The sequence below is a fragment of the Castanea sativa genome, chromosome 5, assembly GCF_040712315.1.
Source record: "Castanea sativa cultivar Marrone di Chiusa Pesio chromosome 5, ASM4071231v1".
Lineage (NCBI taxonomy): Eukaryota > Viridiplantae > Streptophyta > Magnoliopsida > Fagales > Fagaceae > Castanea > Castanea sativa.
In genome coordinates, this window is record NC_134017.1 from 1,280,399 (window position 1) to 1,296,803 (window position 16,405).

Genomic DNA, 16,405 nt, shown 5'->3' on the forward strand with positions numbered 1-16,405 from the left:
GGTCAATGAGTTCACACAGAAAACCTCATTTTTATTTAGTTATAAAAGTATTGGGAAATTAGTTGTCTCTTTTAGCCGTTCACATGTGACATGTCCTTGTATCAATAACTCTAGCTAGTACATTGTGAAAAAAGATGGTGGAACTTTTAGTATCTTCAATATAACATTGTTTGCCAATTGCTTTTTTAATTTAATTTTTTTAAATAATGGAAATTAAAAGACCTTGATTTATATATATATATATATATATATATATATATGTATATATATAAAACACAACAATCTTTGATAAATAAGTTGAATCTTACAAGAATGATCATCAGCCTCTCTTGGCAAAGAGAGTATAAACAATTTCCAAAAAATTTATTAAAAAAAAAAAAAACACTTCTCATGCATAGGTTACTGCTGCAACTGTAACGTATACTTGTACAGCAACGCCAGGGCTGATTCCAAAGTCAATGTTGCGGCAACTTCAAAGATTGTGTTGTATTTGGCAGGCCTAAGCAAGATGATTATAGAGAGGGCATTGACTGTAAGAAATGCAGAGGCTAGTAACCCTGCAATTTCAGAAAAAGGCTTGTGATCTATATGGGGCCAAAGCCACAGCCACAGCCACTGCGGGTTTTAAATATAATGAGGGTCATCCCAACAAAATAGTAGATGATGTGAGCATAAAAGCCATGAATTCCAATTGTGTAAGCATAGAATTGGCTTTTGGTAAATATACCTAAAGCACAAAGAAAGCTTACCAAACCAATAAACAACCAGAACCTCCGACCCCAGCTCACCTGGGTTTGCGTTGGGACTAGCCATAGTGATATTCAGCAGAACTGGATTAATGAAAGACCTAGATTGTTGACAAAGTCAATGAATTGCATGTATGCATTCACATTGTCAAAAGAGAAAAATATAAACAATTACACTATAAATATCTTTAAAAAAAAAAACAAAATATAACATGAAGTCTTTAATCATACAAGAATGTATTGTCTAAAATTCTTAATTCTATCTCGTTTAAAGAGTCATAATCTAATTGAAGGATCATGCGTGATGATGTAAACATGGCAATATTGAGGAACCTTAGAATAATACAGGTTGATTTCTATGGAGTTGTAAAAACAATTTGGCTATTTAGCATGACTAATTATTATGCCCATTCATTGCACAAAGCAAAGTAAATAAAAATTAAGGTCATAGTAATGATTTAACATGGCGATATTAAAGAGACTATATATGGAACATAATGATATTTTATTAGTTACAAATACAATTTACCATACCACTAATTTGTTAGATATTATGTCATATATATTAAAAAAGAATATATATATATATATATATATATATATATATATATATATATATATATAATATATATAGCACCAGGCGCATTACTAGTGCTGCCGCTTAGCATATTAATACATGTAGTAGTTTTGCAAGAAAGAGACACTATATATTTTTCAATTCAATTAATCAACAACGTTGACATCATAAGCTGTATGAAGTTATTATTAATTGATTTCAAGTATGTGTAATTTTCAATTGTTGATAAGAGGTTGATATCTTATTGCTATTTCTTGATTAACATGAAGATTAAGACCATTTTCTATCTTCAAAGTTTCACACCACCAAATAGGTGAATAGCTAAATTTATTGATAATTTTTTTGTGGATTATTCAATTAAAATCAATTTATAAAAAAATAGTGCGCTCATGTGGACTAGAACCCTTTAAAGTTTTTAAGGATAACTGCGCCTAAGAAGTTATTAAAATATGATATAACAAAATTTAATCCATTTATTTCAAAATTAATAGAACATGAAAAAAAAATACAAAATTGAGTTCATAAATCACCTTTAATATCATGTTCCAGAAAATATATGTTCTACAATTTTTAAAAGGGGAAAAAAGGGACTACCATGCATCTTTGGTGTGGTGATCACTCCACAAGTATAAATGTTTGTGGGTGGTGGGGAATAAGGATGAGGGTTCAAGTCTTTAGGAGGGAGTTTTATATACATATATACTTAGATTAGATTAGAGTAGAAATTCTATTTTGTATCAAAGAAAAAAAGGAAAAAAATGCATAATAAATAGAACAACAAAGGGTGTGCATCTACTTACCTATGACAAATTATCGAGAAATTATTTAGTCCCCTGGAGAACCAAATAAGCAAAATTTTTTTTTTTTGAGAATCAGATAAGCAATGTTTAGTTATTCTCCTATCCAATAAAACAACCATGTATCAATTTAATTAGTCTAATCCTAGTTACACAATAAACAAAAAAGAAAAACACTAAAATCTAAAATACCCTCACTACTAACCACTCACAGCTACCCATACACAGGCAAACAGTAACCACCGTCAACTACTTTCAAAATTATTAAATCGAAAAAAGAAAAGAAAAACCTCATAATTGAGCAACTGATGACACAATTTACATTATAATCAAAATCTAAGAGTTGAACTCCGTTCAAAAGTATCTGAAAAGAAGACGCATTATGCATGACAAAACAATCAAAGAAGTTTTGGATTTGGAGTGCAAAATTTTGAACAAATATTGATTTAAAAGAAGGAAGAGAGAGAAGGGTCGCTACTAGAGCAACGGCAACTAGAATAACGATGATCTTTGCTAGAGCCACTCTACTAAGGGCTTGTTTGAATTGAGAGAGGAACGAAGGGGAGTGAAAGAGAGTAGTAGAGTTGGCTAAAAATAAGCTACTTTCTGGCCAATTTTTATCTACTCTACTTTACTCCCCTTCCTTTTCCCTTAATCCAAATGGACAATAAGTGGTGAGTTGGAGACTGTTGTCTCTATCAGTAGCAATGAGGTCGAAAGCTATAGTCAGTGGCCACCGTTTGCCAGTGGAGGGTTGTTTTGAGTGGTTGGTAGTGGGGGTATTTGGCGTTTTCTTTTTTACTTGTTGTGTGAGTAGTATCTATCTTGTTAAATTAATTCTTTATTTGTTTCATTGTAAACTATTTTTCACATTTTATCATGTTTGTTATGCTGTAAAATGGTTGGTCAAAGATAAATTTTTTCAATCACATATAAAACCTAAGGCAAAAATGCGTAAAATGTTTCACTTAAATTTTCAGTAAAATATTTAACATTTCTCCATGCCCAACATCTCTCACATAGGCCAAACTAGCACTTTCATAGTCTCACTCTTCACATTTCTCCCACAAGCTAGACCATGGAAAGCACCATCAACCACGCCACCTATCTTTGCCTCCACTCATCATCAACCAATTGCCCAAGGCAATGGGTCTTATGATCAAGTGTGGTAGGTATTGGTGACATAGTGGGGCTGTTTGATAGTGTTGTTCTAGTAACGTTGTTTGTGTTTTTTAGAAATACGCGTGTGTGAAAAAGTGTGAAAATACGTGTAATATTGTTTAAAAACTAAAAGCATATGTATAAACACATGTACCAAACAGGCATCTCTCAGGAAGGTAATCGTGAAACAACTTCTCTTTTCTCGGTAGTAGCTAGGGACTGAACAACAATTCGACACTTGAAAATAATTTGTTGAGCATTTTTAAGTGCACAACCAAACACTGTAAAATATAAATTTTTTCAATAAAAATTTTTTAAAGTAAAAATATTTTACTTTGAAACAAATGAAGCGTAATACACATAGTTCTTTTTTATTGGGTGGAAGGACCAGTAGATACTACTTATCTGATCCTTTTGAATAATTAAATAATTTCTCCAAATTATTGTACAATTTTTTAAAATTTCAACCCATTAGCCCCCAAGTTATAAAAAAGGTCCATATTCTTGTGATGGTGGAGTTTAGAATTCCAGCATAATAATCTCTACTAATCTATAATTAATTAAAATATATGAGATGTTCTTCCAATCAAGATGGGCAACATAAGGTATATTAGTATATTCTCATTCTCGATAGGATCATATCAATATATTCCCCATTAGAAATGAATGATTAATGAAAATAGGCCCCCACCATAATAGTGGAATTTAAAAAAGAAAGAAAGTCAAAAAGACAAAATTCCCTCCAACAAAAATAGGAGAGAACCCCTCAAAAATAATACAGAACCCGAGTCAACTCAGAACTCAACTGAGTCACTCTCGGTCTACTTTAACCATCCTTGTATGGTAGTATTCACTATATTAAGTGTATTTACACTACTCAAAAAAAGAAGAAGAAGTGTATTTACACATTTTCGTGCCATCTAATATAACAATTAAACATTTTTTTATAAAAGAATAATAATTAAACATAGGAGAGTGCCATTCTTATACACATCATTTGTCAAAGTTAATAAGTTGTTCTCCCATTAAAAAAAATTTATTAAGTTGTTTACATTTCAAAGACTCGAAAGGTTGTTTTATTTTTATTTTTATTTTTATAATTACAACAATAGAGAGGAGATTCAAAGCATAGTAAAAGACCATATATCACATTCACATATCTACCAGGCTCTTGACACTCCAAAGTTTTAACTTTTTTTTTTAGAGAGTTTCAACCTATAACGTTCGCTTTTGATGATAATTTTTTATCAACAGAGTAAGACACCAATCGATTTTTTGTATAAGCGGAGATTAAACCCTAGATCTCTTATTCAACTATTAGAGACTTTACCGGTTGAGCTAATTGAATCCACCTCCAAAGTTTTAACATAATAACATGCTATGATAACAAAAAATTATATTCATTTGTACCAAATAAATGTGATTAGGTGTTTTGGTCTGATGATAAAAAGCTATTATCAGGAGCGGACGCCATAAGTTGAATTTCTCTCTCAAAAAAAGAAATCTCGTCCCATACATGCATTATACAAATTACAAAAGTTTATTACCTCGCCTGTATAGTGTTTCATGCATTTATTAGTTTAGAATTTTTTATATTTAACTTGAAACGAATATAGTAATTTTTTTATTGAGAAGATTAAATTCCTTACAAAGAACATTAATTTTCACCACATTTAGTAATGTACAATTTTTCACGTCTCTCTCTCTCTCTCTCTCTCTCTCTCTCTCTCTCTCTCTCTCTCTCTATATATATATATATATATATATATATGTATATTTTTTTTTTATTTAATTTAAATATATAAAGTCTAAATAAATCTCAAATAAAATATTATAAAATCGAGTTATAAATAATTTAAATGACATGACACTATATAAAAATTTTAAATCGATGAAAAATTAACTAAATTGTTATTTTTTTTTTGTAAAATAGTTTGATAGTTTTTTAATTTTTAAAGTTATGATGTCCGCTTTATGATGATTACTCTTTATCATTAGGTTGGGATACCGATGTATATATTTTTAGTGTATGTGAGTTTCGAACCTTTTTCTCTTATTCAAGACTAAGAGACTCAACAAGTTAAGTTGCTAAAACCCTATATAATAGTTTGAATTGAATTGTGTTGAGTTGAGAACAAGATATGATAATTCAATTAGTAACACATCTAAACTCATTGATGAGTAATATTTTTTTTAAAAATAATAATTACAATATGTTGCTAACCTTGCAGTTCAAATCGTTTACTTCTAAACCCCTAAGAATTTTGTGCATGAGAAAGACCTAATTTAGTTACAAGACTCTTGGCAATGAGCAGTATTACTATTACCATCATAAAAGTGGAAACAAACACAAAATTGAAACCTTACACTTTATATTATTGTGACAACAAAAAACCTCATTCTATTCCATTAAGTTATAGGTCAAAAATCTAACACAAATGTACACAAAAGAGTGCCATTTTATTTCATTACCAAAAAACGGTAACAAGTTACACAAAAACTTTTATGGTTATATGTTTCTGAGTTCAACAGAAAAAACGACTTTTACTTTCAAAAAACAAAATATCGTGATATTTGTGTAGAGTTTAACAAAATGGAAATGATGATTTTGATTTTCACATGAAAAAAATAGAGTAGAATTTAAATTAACATAATTTAAGTATAAAATTTAATTTGTTACACCTAAAAAATTACATTTTATTTTTTGGTTTGTATTTTTACGTAAATATAATAACTAAAAAAAAAAAAAAAAAATCATAGATCAGGTCAAGCAAAATATATAATATATATATATATATATATTTGTTTTTTTGGACACTATATATATATATAAATGTTAGAAAAGAAAATGAGATATATACTTTTATTTTTTATTTTGTGTGGAAGCAGTCACCGAAGCTCCGTGGCTTTGTCTTTCTTTCTTTCTCTCTCTCTCTGTGCCTCCTTCACAATCTTAATACTTCCTCTCTCTCTCTCAGCTTAGATTTCAATAACTTTGTGTTGTTTTTTATTTGGTCTGTTGTCTCATTGTATATGTATACGTTGTAAAAGAACTAAAGATTGAATCTTGTGTTGATAAAGTTTGTTCCTTTTGGAAGTGAAGGACTTGTTTTTGTTGTTGTTTCTTGTGTTTTTCTGTGTTTGTTGTTCTGGGTCATTTCTGTTTTTTGTTTGTTTGTTTGTGTGTGTGTGTGTTTTTGAGATTAGAGAGTGAAAGACCCGAGCTTTTTTAGGCTTGGGGGATCCAGATCATGGCTTCAGTGAAAGACAAAGAGCTCCATCAATGGATTGCAGGAGGACCAGACTCCAACAACTCTTGCTACTTGCAGAAGTTCAGACTCTACGAGACCCGCTCGGTATATATAATACATATATGTTTGATTTGTTTTCTACTGCTTAGTTGGTCAAATTGGTGTTCATATTTTGAATTTTTTTTTCCTTCTGGATTTGGTAGTTTTGGGTTATTTTTGGTGTGGATATTTTTGCTTCACTAGACTTGAATTTGAATTGTTTGCTGAGATTTTTTATAGTTGTTGTTTAACTGTGTGATTGGATTTGTATAGGTAATAATTATTGAAAGAATTTTGGTTTTTAGTGACCTCTGATGAGAGGTTGGCATTTGAGCATGATTTGGAATGGTGGGTAGATTTGGATTTCGAGTTTAATTAGGAATATTTTGGAAGTGATTCATTTTTTTTTTTTTTTTTGTTTGGAGGGGAAGAGGGTCTGATTTATACAATTGACACCTATTGTGTTTAAGTCTAAGTTCATGCTTGATTGTTGTCTGCCTCCTGTTTTGTTTTTCATTTTAGCTTGCTTATTAATGCGTTTTGGTATTTGATGTTTTGGAGTTCATATCATGTGTTGTTTTACTGGAAACTTGCAGAGATATATAGCAATGACACTGTTGTGAATTTAAAATACTGACATGGATCTGTTAAAATGCTTGATCATGAATTTGGGCATACATCACTTGTAGAATGTTTTTCAAAAGTTTTGTTCTTTATTTGCTTCTTTGTATAAAGTGATCTATCTATGCAGCTATGCCAGTTGATGTTTTTCTTATTAAACTATAATAATGCAATATTGATATGCGTTCTATATGCAACAGAACTTTTATATGATTGGAAGAGATAAGAACAGGACTTTTTGGCGGGTGCTAAAGATTGACAGATTGGAGCTTTCTGAGTTAAACATTCTTGAAGACCCTACAACATACCCAGAAATTGAATGCTTTGACTTGCTAAGGAGGATTCATGAAGGAAACAAGCGTACGGGTGGACTTAAATTTGTCACCACTTGTTATGGAATCATTGGTATGTTATATCTTTCTCATTTAATAAGAAAAACATTTGTACAGTGTCTGTCCGTATTTGAGAACTCATGGTGTTTTCTTTTGATTATAGGGTTCATCAAATTTTTAGGACCTTATTACATGCTGCTTATTACAAAAAGAAGAAAGATCGGTGCAATATGTGGGCACACAATTTATTCCATTGCCAAGAGCGAGATAATTCCAATTCCAAATTCTACTGTGCGGTCTGAAATGGCTAATTCTAAGAACGAGAACAGGTCTTTTGTCCATTTTGCATGTAAATGTAATATGTCCTTAGAACTTCTAAGGAGACCTAAGAGAGTAGCAATCAGAATTATAGATTGTCCATCTGTACTTGAATGAGGATTTTGTTATTGTGTTGTTCTTTTATCTTAGTTTCAATTAATTCTTTTTGGGGGAAAGTATTCTTATTAGGTTTCATCTTTTAATAGTAGGCAACTTCTACATTTTCGAGGTAATCTCTGTACTACCCTTGTATTCACCCTGCAGTTTGAAATCAATGATGTGAGCTTCCTCGATTCAAACTTGTCTTGTGTTCCTCTGTTAGTGTGTAGTTTGTCTTCTTATATTGTCACAAATGACGCATCTTCCATACATTTTAAAATTAAATAGTGTTGAATGTTATTGTTGGATCCTTCTTCATTTATAATTTTCCATAGAGGTTATTGCCGGTTCGTTTCCTGCAAATTCACAGGGGCAAAACTTCATTGCTGTTGTGATGTAAATATAACATGTTGAATGGGACAAGGTATCATCAGGGTTTTGTGGGGATAATCACTTTCTTTCCTTTATATTTTATATATATTTTTTATTTTTTTTATATATAATTTTTCCTGGTTGCTTCATTGACATTATTTCCTCTATGTTCATATTATTAGATGTAATGATGTATATTGATATTTGTTGCATTTCTTTTCCTGGTGGACATAGATACAAGAAGCTCCTATGCACAATGGATCTGACGAAGGACTTCATTTTCAGCTACTCCTACCATGTCATGCGTAGTCTTCAAAAGAACTTATGTGATAATAAGGCAGAAGAATTACTTTATGATACAATGTTTGTATGGAATGAGTACTTAACTCGTGGTATCCGAAATAACCTCAAAAATACTCTCTGGACCGTTGCCTTAGTGTATGGCTTCTTTAAACAGGTATGGAATGTGGACCTTGATTAATTTATATAGGTTTTCTTTGTCTTTATAACTTTACTGAGCCACCACCATGTAGGATGCAGCCAGAAGGGAACTTCTATGAAACTTTAAGTCCCCTGCTTCTCGTATTTTGTCATTTGGTTTTATTAATTTCTTTCCTGATATCTTCTTTATGTAGTCCATTTCCCAATGTGTATATTTAGAGTGAGAATGACTCGGTTAATAATCTGCGTATAGTTAGGTAGCTTTAAGGTTATTAGCATGTTAGATGTTTCTTAAGTTGGGAGAATATGTAGTTTTTCAATATTTAGTTAGGAATATTTTATTTTTCCTCTTGATTGAAGCAGCCTACTTGTGACAAAACTTGGAAAGTTTGGTGATTCATGCAGGCTTGCAACCTTCACAATTATTTTTCCTAGATATATACATATTATTATGTTCTAGAACAAAATCATTGAAAAGTTTGATATTTTTTAACTATTTCATGCTTTGTTTTTTCAGGTCAAACTTTCTGTATCTGGTAGGGATTTCAACTTGACCCTAATTGCTAGACGATCACGTCATTATGCTGGCACCAGGTTTGGGGACTGCTCAAACATGCTTCATAGTTATTTGCTTAAGTTGCACTCTTTTGATATTACATGTGGTATACCTGGCTTATAACCTCTTTTCATATCTATGCACCTTATAGTGGTCTACATGGGCCACACGACCCTTTATAACTGCTTCTTCATGATTTCAAGTTGACTTAAAGACTCTAACTTCTGATCTTTGCTCCTTCTGGATGTTCCAATTTTTATAGTATGACACTGAAGATGATCGCACTGCAGATCTGTTGCTTCCCATTCAGTAGAATAAACTTTCCTCTCTAGACACGACTCTCACTTTGTCTTTCTATCTTCTGGTGCAGATATTTAAAACGAGGTGTCAATGAGAAGGGTAGAGTAGCTAATGATGTTGAGACAGAACAGATTGTTTATGAAGATTCTCCAGAAGGATACTCTAGGCAAATAAGTTCTGTTGTGCAGAATCGGGGATCGATACCCCTTTTCTGGTCCCAGGAAACTTCTCGATTGAATCTCAAACCTGACATTATATGTATGACTTGGGCACACTTTATTCTCATTGTAGCTTTTTTTGTTCAGTTTATATTTTGCTGATATCTTTTTTTTTTTTAAGTATCAAGGAAGGACCCTAATTATGAAGCCACAAGACTTCATTTTGAAAATCTTGCCAAGAGATATGGAAATCCCATACTTATACTGAATTTAATTAAGGTACGCCTTTCTGCATTTATTCAGAAATGAATTCTGTCCATGTTATTGCTTTGGGTCTTGTATCTGAAGTTTAGTGAACTTTGATGTGTGTTACTATTTTCTTGGTTTTATTTTTGGTTATAATGGCTGGTGATCAACAGACACGTGAGAGGAAACCTCGAGAAACTGTTCTTCGTGCTGAGTTTGCAAATGCTATCAGATTTATTAATAAAGATTTAAGTGTTGAGAATCGCCTTAGGTTTCTTCACTGGGATCTACATAGACACTCTACAAGGTGCTTTGGCTTTTGCATGCTTGTATAAAAACTTTTAGTTTTCTAGTCTTTTAAGGCATGATTGATGTGAATACTTGTGTCTATATATATATATATAAGGCATGATTGACATGAATAGAGCCTGTTTATTTGCAGCAAAGCTACCAATGTGTTGACTCAGCTAGGAAAAGTGGCTGCATATGCTTTGAAGGTAACCGGCATCTTCTATTGTCCAATAACACCAGATTTAAGGCCAGAGGGATTATTGAATTGTTCCTGGTTTGAGTAAGTTTCGACAATGGATGCTACTTACTGAAATTATTCATCATTTATTTTTATAATTCAAATATCATGAATTGATGTGCCTGAATTTCTGTCTCTAACTACTTTATGGATTGAATGCTAATAACTTTCCTCAATCCCCATGAATAAGTTTAATTTTCTGTAATAGTACAATCCAGAAGATAAATAGAATTCCATTTTGGCCCATTTCTTCATACATTTATAAGGTTTTCACATGCTCATATTCAGAAAAGTATTTGGGGTTTGTTCAGAGAATTTTCTTTATGGTTTGCCTGTGGTTCATCTAATTGAATAAATATGTTCCTATGTGTATGTATAGGATCAGCTTACTATATAAAATACCATAGCTTGTTCTGGGACATTCTTTTGAGGCTTCATTGCTTACGATTTGTTATTACTCCTGATGAAAGATACTTCCTAGTCAATCACATGGCCGACAATTCCATTTTTTATGCAGGAAAAGTAATAGTGGGGACTGCTCTCTGGAGAACTTTTCCAGCAGGAATGAAGATTCTGATAACCTGGAGAAAGAAGTCAGCAATAGTAGTAGTAGTAGTAATGATGCAAGTGGAGACTATCATGTCAAACACCCAATGTTTCAAAAAGGAGTCCTAAGAACCAATTGCATAGACTGTTTAGATCGCACAAATGTTGCACAATATGCCTATGGGCTAGTTGCCCTCGGACGTCAGTTGCACACTTTAGGATTTTTAGATTCCCCAAATATTGATCTAGATAACCCTCTGGCAGAGGAATTAATGCGAGTTTATGAAACTATGGGTGACACACTTGCATTGCAATATGGTGGTTCTGCAGCACATAATAAGGTGATCCTTCTAAATTTTGGTGTTTGGAAAATTTTAAATTAATATTGGATCCATTATGATTTAAAAATTAGTGTGGTGAATGTAATCAAACAAACTAAAAATTAAGGACTGCAATTTCTTGTATGTCCTTTTAAGCCAGACAGCAAGTGAAGCTAAAAGTTGTTTCTTAGTTGTCATTACCCTTGTCCCTCACCTAGTGACAATTCTTGATCAAAGTCTTCATTAAATATTTCAATCCCTTTATTTATTTATTTATTTAAATTTTAGTCTGTCCTTCATTAGTTTCAAACTTCAGGTGATCAATTTGTTCATGCCTTCTTAACCATGTTCCCATACCCTTGGCTTGACAATATCTAGTTTCAGATTTTTGAATAGGTCATCTAAAACCTCTCATTCTCTTAGAAGCTGCCCCTACTCAATTGTCTTTAGCATTGCAGTTGATTCTTCTCTGTTTTATTTAAGCTAGAATCTATTTTAATTCCTAATTAAATCTCAGCATCTTGTCACTCAATAATTTTGCAATGGTTATGCTTAATAGATATTTTCCGAGAGACGAGGCCAGTGGAAAGCGGCAACTCAGTCGCAGGAGTTCTTTAGAACCCTACAACGGTTTTACAGTAATACCTGCATGGATCCTGAGAAGCAGAATGCCATTAATGTGTAAGTCAAGTAATCCACTTCATTAGTTAGAATTGGGTTAGAGTTTTAACATACAATTTGACTTAATGGTTGTACAGGTTCCTGGGTTACTTTCAGCCACAACTAGGTAAAGCAGAGCTGTGGGAACTGGATTCAGACCAGCACTACAATGTTGGGAGGCGTAGCCCTAATTTTGCCGATGAGAATATTAGGTATAATTTTTGTTCTTTCTTTTCAGTCATTCCAAATTGATGAAACTTTTGGGAGAGAGTTCGTATTGCTGTTGAAAAATAAAATTAAAATATTTTTTTACGAAAGAAGGGAGAATGTGTCTCTGCAATATTCTTCTAAGTCAGAAATTTCTTTCAATACGGGATTTTGTCCATGTTATCTGAACTGGTATCTTTAGTGGGAAGAATAGAAAAGGTTTTGCAATTGTTGGGGAAATGCTTGGAAGTGCAAGAATAATGTTTTAATATTGCTAACCTTTCCAGATATTCTTTCAGGAAGTATGGAAAATGCATGAGAAGCGTGTTTACCGTTGTTTATTTATTACAGTTATCTTTAATGATTTCAAGTATTTTTTAATGATAGTTCATATATGTTTCTCATGAGTGCTTTTCTTTCTAAAGTTAGAGCTTTGTCTAGCTTCGTCATGACTATGTTTCACATTTTCAGACTTTCTTGTTAAACTTCATTTGCAGAAGTTTTGATCATCTTTCTTGCCACTACTCTTTTTTAATGCGTGTGCATATCTTTGTTGGTTTAAGTTATAAATTTAACAGTGTATAAAATTGCACAATTTTCTTCTTTGTCACTTCTTGAGAATCAAAAGGGAGTGTACATTGGTCTGTGTGTTATATTCCTTTTTGTCTTGGTCTTATATGACTGTTGGAGAAACACTAAACAAAAAAGGGGGTTTTTCCCCTCTTCAGATGAAACCCAAAATCTTATTGTGTCATCAACTTTAAAGAGTTTTTTGTGAGATTTGGAGTGGGTTAGATAGATCACTTGTCTCCACTTTGATGACATTATGGGAAGGAGTGCTATTTTGATTTTTTTTGGGGTGGGGGAATGGGAAATAAATTCACAGCTTCTGTACTTTTGATGATTAAAGTTCATTTAGGAAAAACAATGTGGCTGCTTCTACAAAATGCTTATTATTATTATTATTATTATTGTGATTTTTTTAATTGTAGGTCATTTATTAAAAGATCACTATCGGATGGAAATATTGTTGACTCGCCTGTGGTGGGCACAGACAATGGACATAACGAGCCTTTGTCTGAAAAAGGGCAAGGAGGTAATGCAGGTTTTTCAGAGTCCTTGCCAGAGATCTCAACTTGTGAAAGTGATATGTCTTATTGCAGGTCTGATCATTCACATTTTCTGTACTTTCTGCCTTGAGAACTTGCTTTAATAAATTTAGGTTTCAATTCCTGAAATATTTGCTTTTCATTCAGTCTTCCTCCAGTACTCTTCGTTTCTTTACTTCAAGTATTATATCATCCTTAGTAAGATGAAGCAAAAAGGTTGCATGCATGTAATTTTTAGTAGACTATTTAGATTTTTTTCTTTCTTTCTCTTTCTTTTGTCCCTATTGGCCTAAATTTCTTCTCATACGTTTTGATTGTCTTTTGTAGGTTTACTCCCTCAATGTCTCGCAGGCAGCTCTTTAGAGATATGCTAGAGGACCAATGTTCTGAAAGCAATCACATTTGTTATGACGACCATGGGGATGCATGTACATGCTCAAATTATCTTGATGTGGACCGGCTTTCTTCGTCTGGAAATTCTTGTGAAGAAGAAACATATGAAAGGTAGTTCTCATGAATCTATTATGCCTTACATTATGTCAAAAGGATGTGAAGATCAAATATATTTCATTGTTGGCTTCTCATAAGCACAGTTGTTATAGCCATTGGATTGACCTTGAAGTGAAAAATGAAGAAGCTAAAGCTTTATTTTAATATTACAATGTAAGAATAGAAAAATCTATTGCTCTCTTCGTCTTGTTCCTGTGGCACATGATGTCCCTCACCTAAGACTATTTTTTGGGGGAGACATTATGTCCACTTAGAATTCAAGTCAACTCATCATGCTGCACTTTGGCGGTGACTGGAGGAAGAGGATGCTGTTTGTTGAAGCATGAAGAATATAAAAGTCTACCCCCACCCATCCCCATGGGGCGAGGCAAATGCCTATACTGTGCACTCCTTTTGGATAACCAAAGGCCAATGATTTTGGTGGTGATCTGGAAAGTAAGATCATTCGACTTTATATCCTCATCTGAACCAATTTCTTGAATTTGGATTCTTTATGAGAATGAAGTTCGTAAAGATGAGAAATGTGCATTTATTTGGGGTAGTCTGATAATGCTAAACTCTCTGTGGTAGTCTATTAGGTGGACCCTAGTCGTATATATTCTCTGCCTCACCATAGAGCTTAAGTTGGGTAGTTGCAAGACAAGATTGTTCAGCTGTTATAGTCTGATTACTGACCACTTCTTTTTTAATTATAATTTAATTTAATTTCTTTTATCGGTAAGTTACACAAGCATCCAATAGGTCTGTAACCTATGATTTCACCATCCACCTTTTTCTTAAACAAGGCAGTGGTTTGATTTAAGAGATCATTGGCAACTGACCACTGGTTTATTTGGCTGCAGGTCGATGACCAGCCTTTCATCGGAAAATTTTGCGGATGGGCTGAAGATTGACACAACCACATCTGCAAGTGAGTCTAGAAGCAGCATGAAGGTCAGTATTTATTATTTTGCTGCTGGCATCTTTATTGAATGATGTATATTTTGAATGTATTAAGGAAGACTTTATAGGAGAGAATTCTCCCCATGCCTTGAAACAGATTACCAATTCCATTGATACTTCTTTAGGAAAGGGAGCAGTCTGGAATGGAGATCATGAATGATGATGTCTCTGCTGGATTTTCCGAAAATTTTGCAGACTGGGTAACTCATGGCGAGATACTGTTCCGCTAAAGTTCACTTAAAAGGTTTTTTCTTGTCATTACATTTATTCTCACCATCATCTGATTCAACCCGTCCGAAGGATTTGGGTTCCCCGTATAGAATACATGGTAAGATACCAATCAAAAGAGAATACCAATGGTAAGATACCAATCAAAAGAGAATACCATTGGCATTTGGTGGCTGGTATATTCTTCCAGACAATTAATTCTCAAAGTCATGTAAGATTTGCAGCATTTATTCGATAATGAAATCCGCCATGTGGGCATGATATCGTCAGTACAATAAGTAAATACCAATAGCTAATTCTTTCTGGAGCATCAACTCCATTTCATCATCTAGGTTTGAAACTTGCAAAGATTTTGACTTTGTAAATATGATATGAAGAGCTCTTAACTCTGCCAATTCCCCTAGATTTTAGACTGAAAGTTCTCGACTTTGTAAATATCTATAATAATGCTTCAATTTTAAATCTCTCATTGAGTTCTAGTTTGACAGTGCTTCAAAATAAAACTTCAAGACTCTTTTTCGAAACTATTCAAGTAGCCTGTTGTGATTACAATATTAATAAAAGCAGTATTAATGATTAGCTCATATGAAAGTAATGTTCTATTTAACCAATAATGCAGTGCTCTCCTGTATGGGTCTTGCAGGTGAATCCTTTTCACTTGCCTGGACTCATCAAACAAACACAAATTGTAACATGTAAACTCCGTCTGTTTAGGTTACAAGATGAATTGGAACCGTGGTGGGTAGCACGGCTGCTATGCCAAACCCAAATGAACGTTACTGGCCTTTTGTTTTGTGTTTTGCTTAGCAATCATTTTTATTTCATGAAAACACCCAAAATGCCATGTCCATCTCTCTCTGCTAACCGCAAAACAGAGGAGGGTAGAGAAGATAGGCAAATTGGCCCATCAGTACAGGAGGACATGGCCCAAGCAGCCACACTATGGGCCAAAACATGGACGAAGTCCAAGCCAACAAAATTAGAGAGGAGTTGTTCCTCAAAAAAAGAAAAAAGAAAAAAAAAAAGAGAGGAGTTTTGATATCATTTACAATACTAAGAGTCTACTTGGGATGTACTGCTTAAGCCTATTTGAATTTTTAACCATTTTTTTGGTATTATTCATGGGTTTCATTGTACATTTTGGTACTATTCATAGGTTCCATTGTGTTATTTTGCTAGTTTTTAACCTTATTTTTTATACTTTTTATAAAAAACTTTTCAGTTTTTGCTAAATAAACTATTTCCAAATGGATGTTAAGATAGAACCAAAATGCACAGAAATGGCAAAGCTAGAACTGAAATCAAGAGCGACTTCAATTGCAGTTGCCCCTTTCTGATGA

At 33.0% G+C, this 16,405-nt stretch overlaps 1 protein-coding gene across 2 annotated transcripts; it reads left to right on the plus strand.

Moving 5' to 3' along the window:
* The first annotated feature begins 6,131 nt into the window (after positions 1-6,131).
* Positions 6,132-15,529, plus strand: LOC142634164 (phosphoinositide phosphatase SAC2-like). 2 transcript variants are annotated; one of them, XM_075808452.1, is made up of 16 exons: positions 6,132-6,637; positions 7,393-7,597; positions 7,688-7,853; positions 8,548-8,770; positions 9,272-9,348; positions 9,681-9,868; positions 9,950-10,047; positions 10,188-10,321; positions 10,457-10,585; positions 11,061-11,430; positions 11,969-12,090; positions 12,168-12,281; positions 13,269-13,439; positions 13,713-13,889; positions 14,738-14,828; positions 14,935-15,529. In XM_075808452.1, the coding sequence occupies exons 1-16, from the start codon at positions 6,533-6,535 to the stop codon at positions 14,995-14,997; spliced, it is 2,433 nt and encodes an 810-aa protein (XP_075664567.1). In that variant the 5' UTR covers positions 6,132-6,532; the 3' UTR covers positions 14,998-15,529. The 2 variants fall into 2 exon arrangements, with proteins under 2 accessions (XP_075664567.1, XP_075664566.1); XM_075808451.1 differs by having other exon boundaries at positions 14,963-15,529.
* Positions 15,530-16,405: the final 876 nt, after the last annotated feature.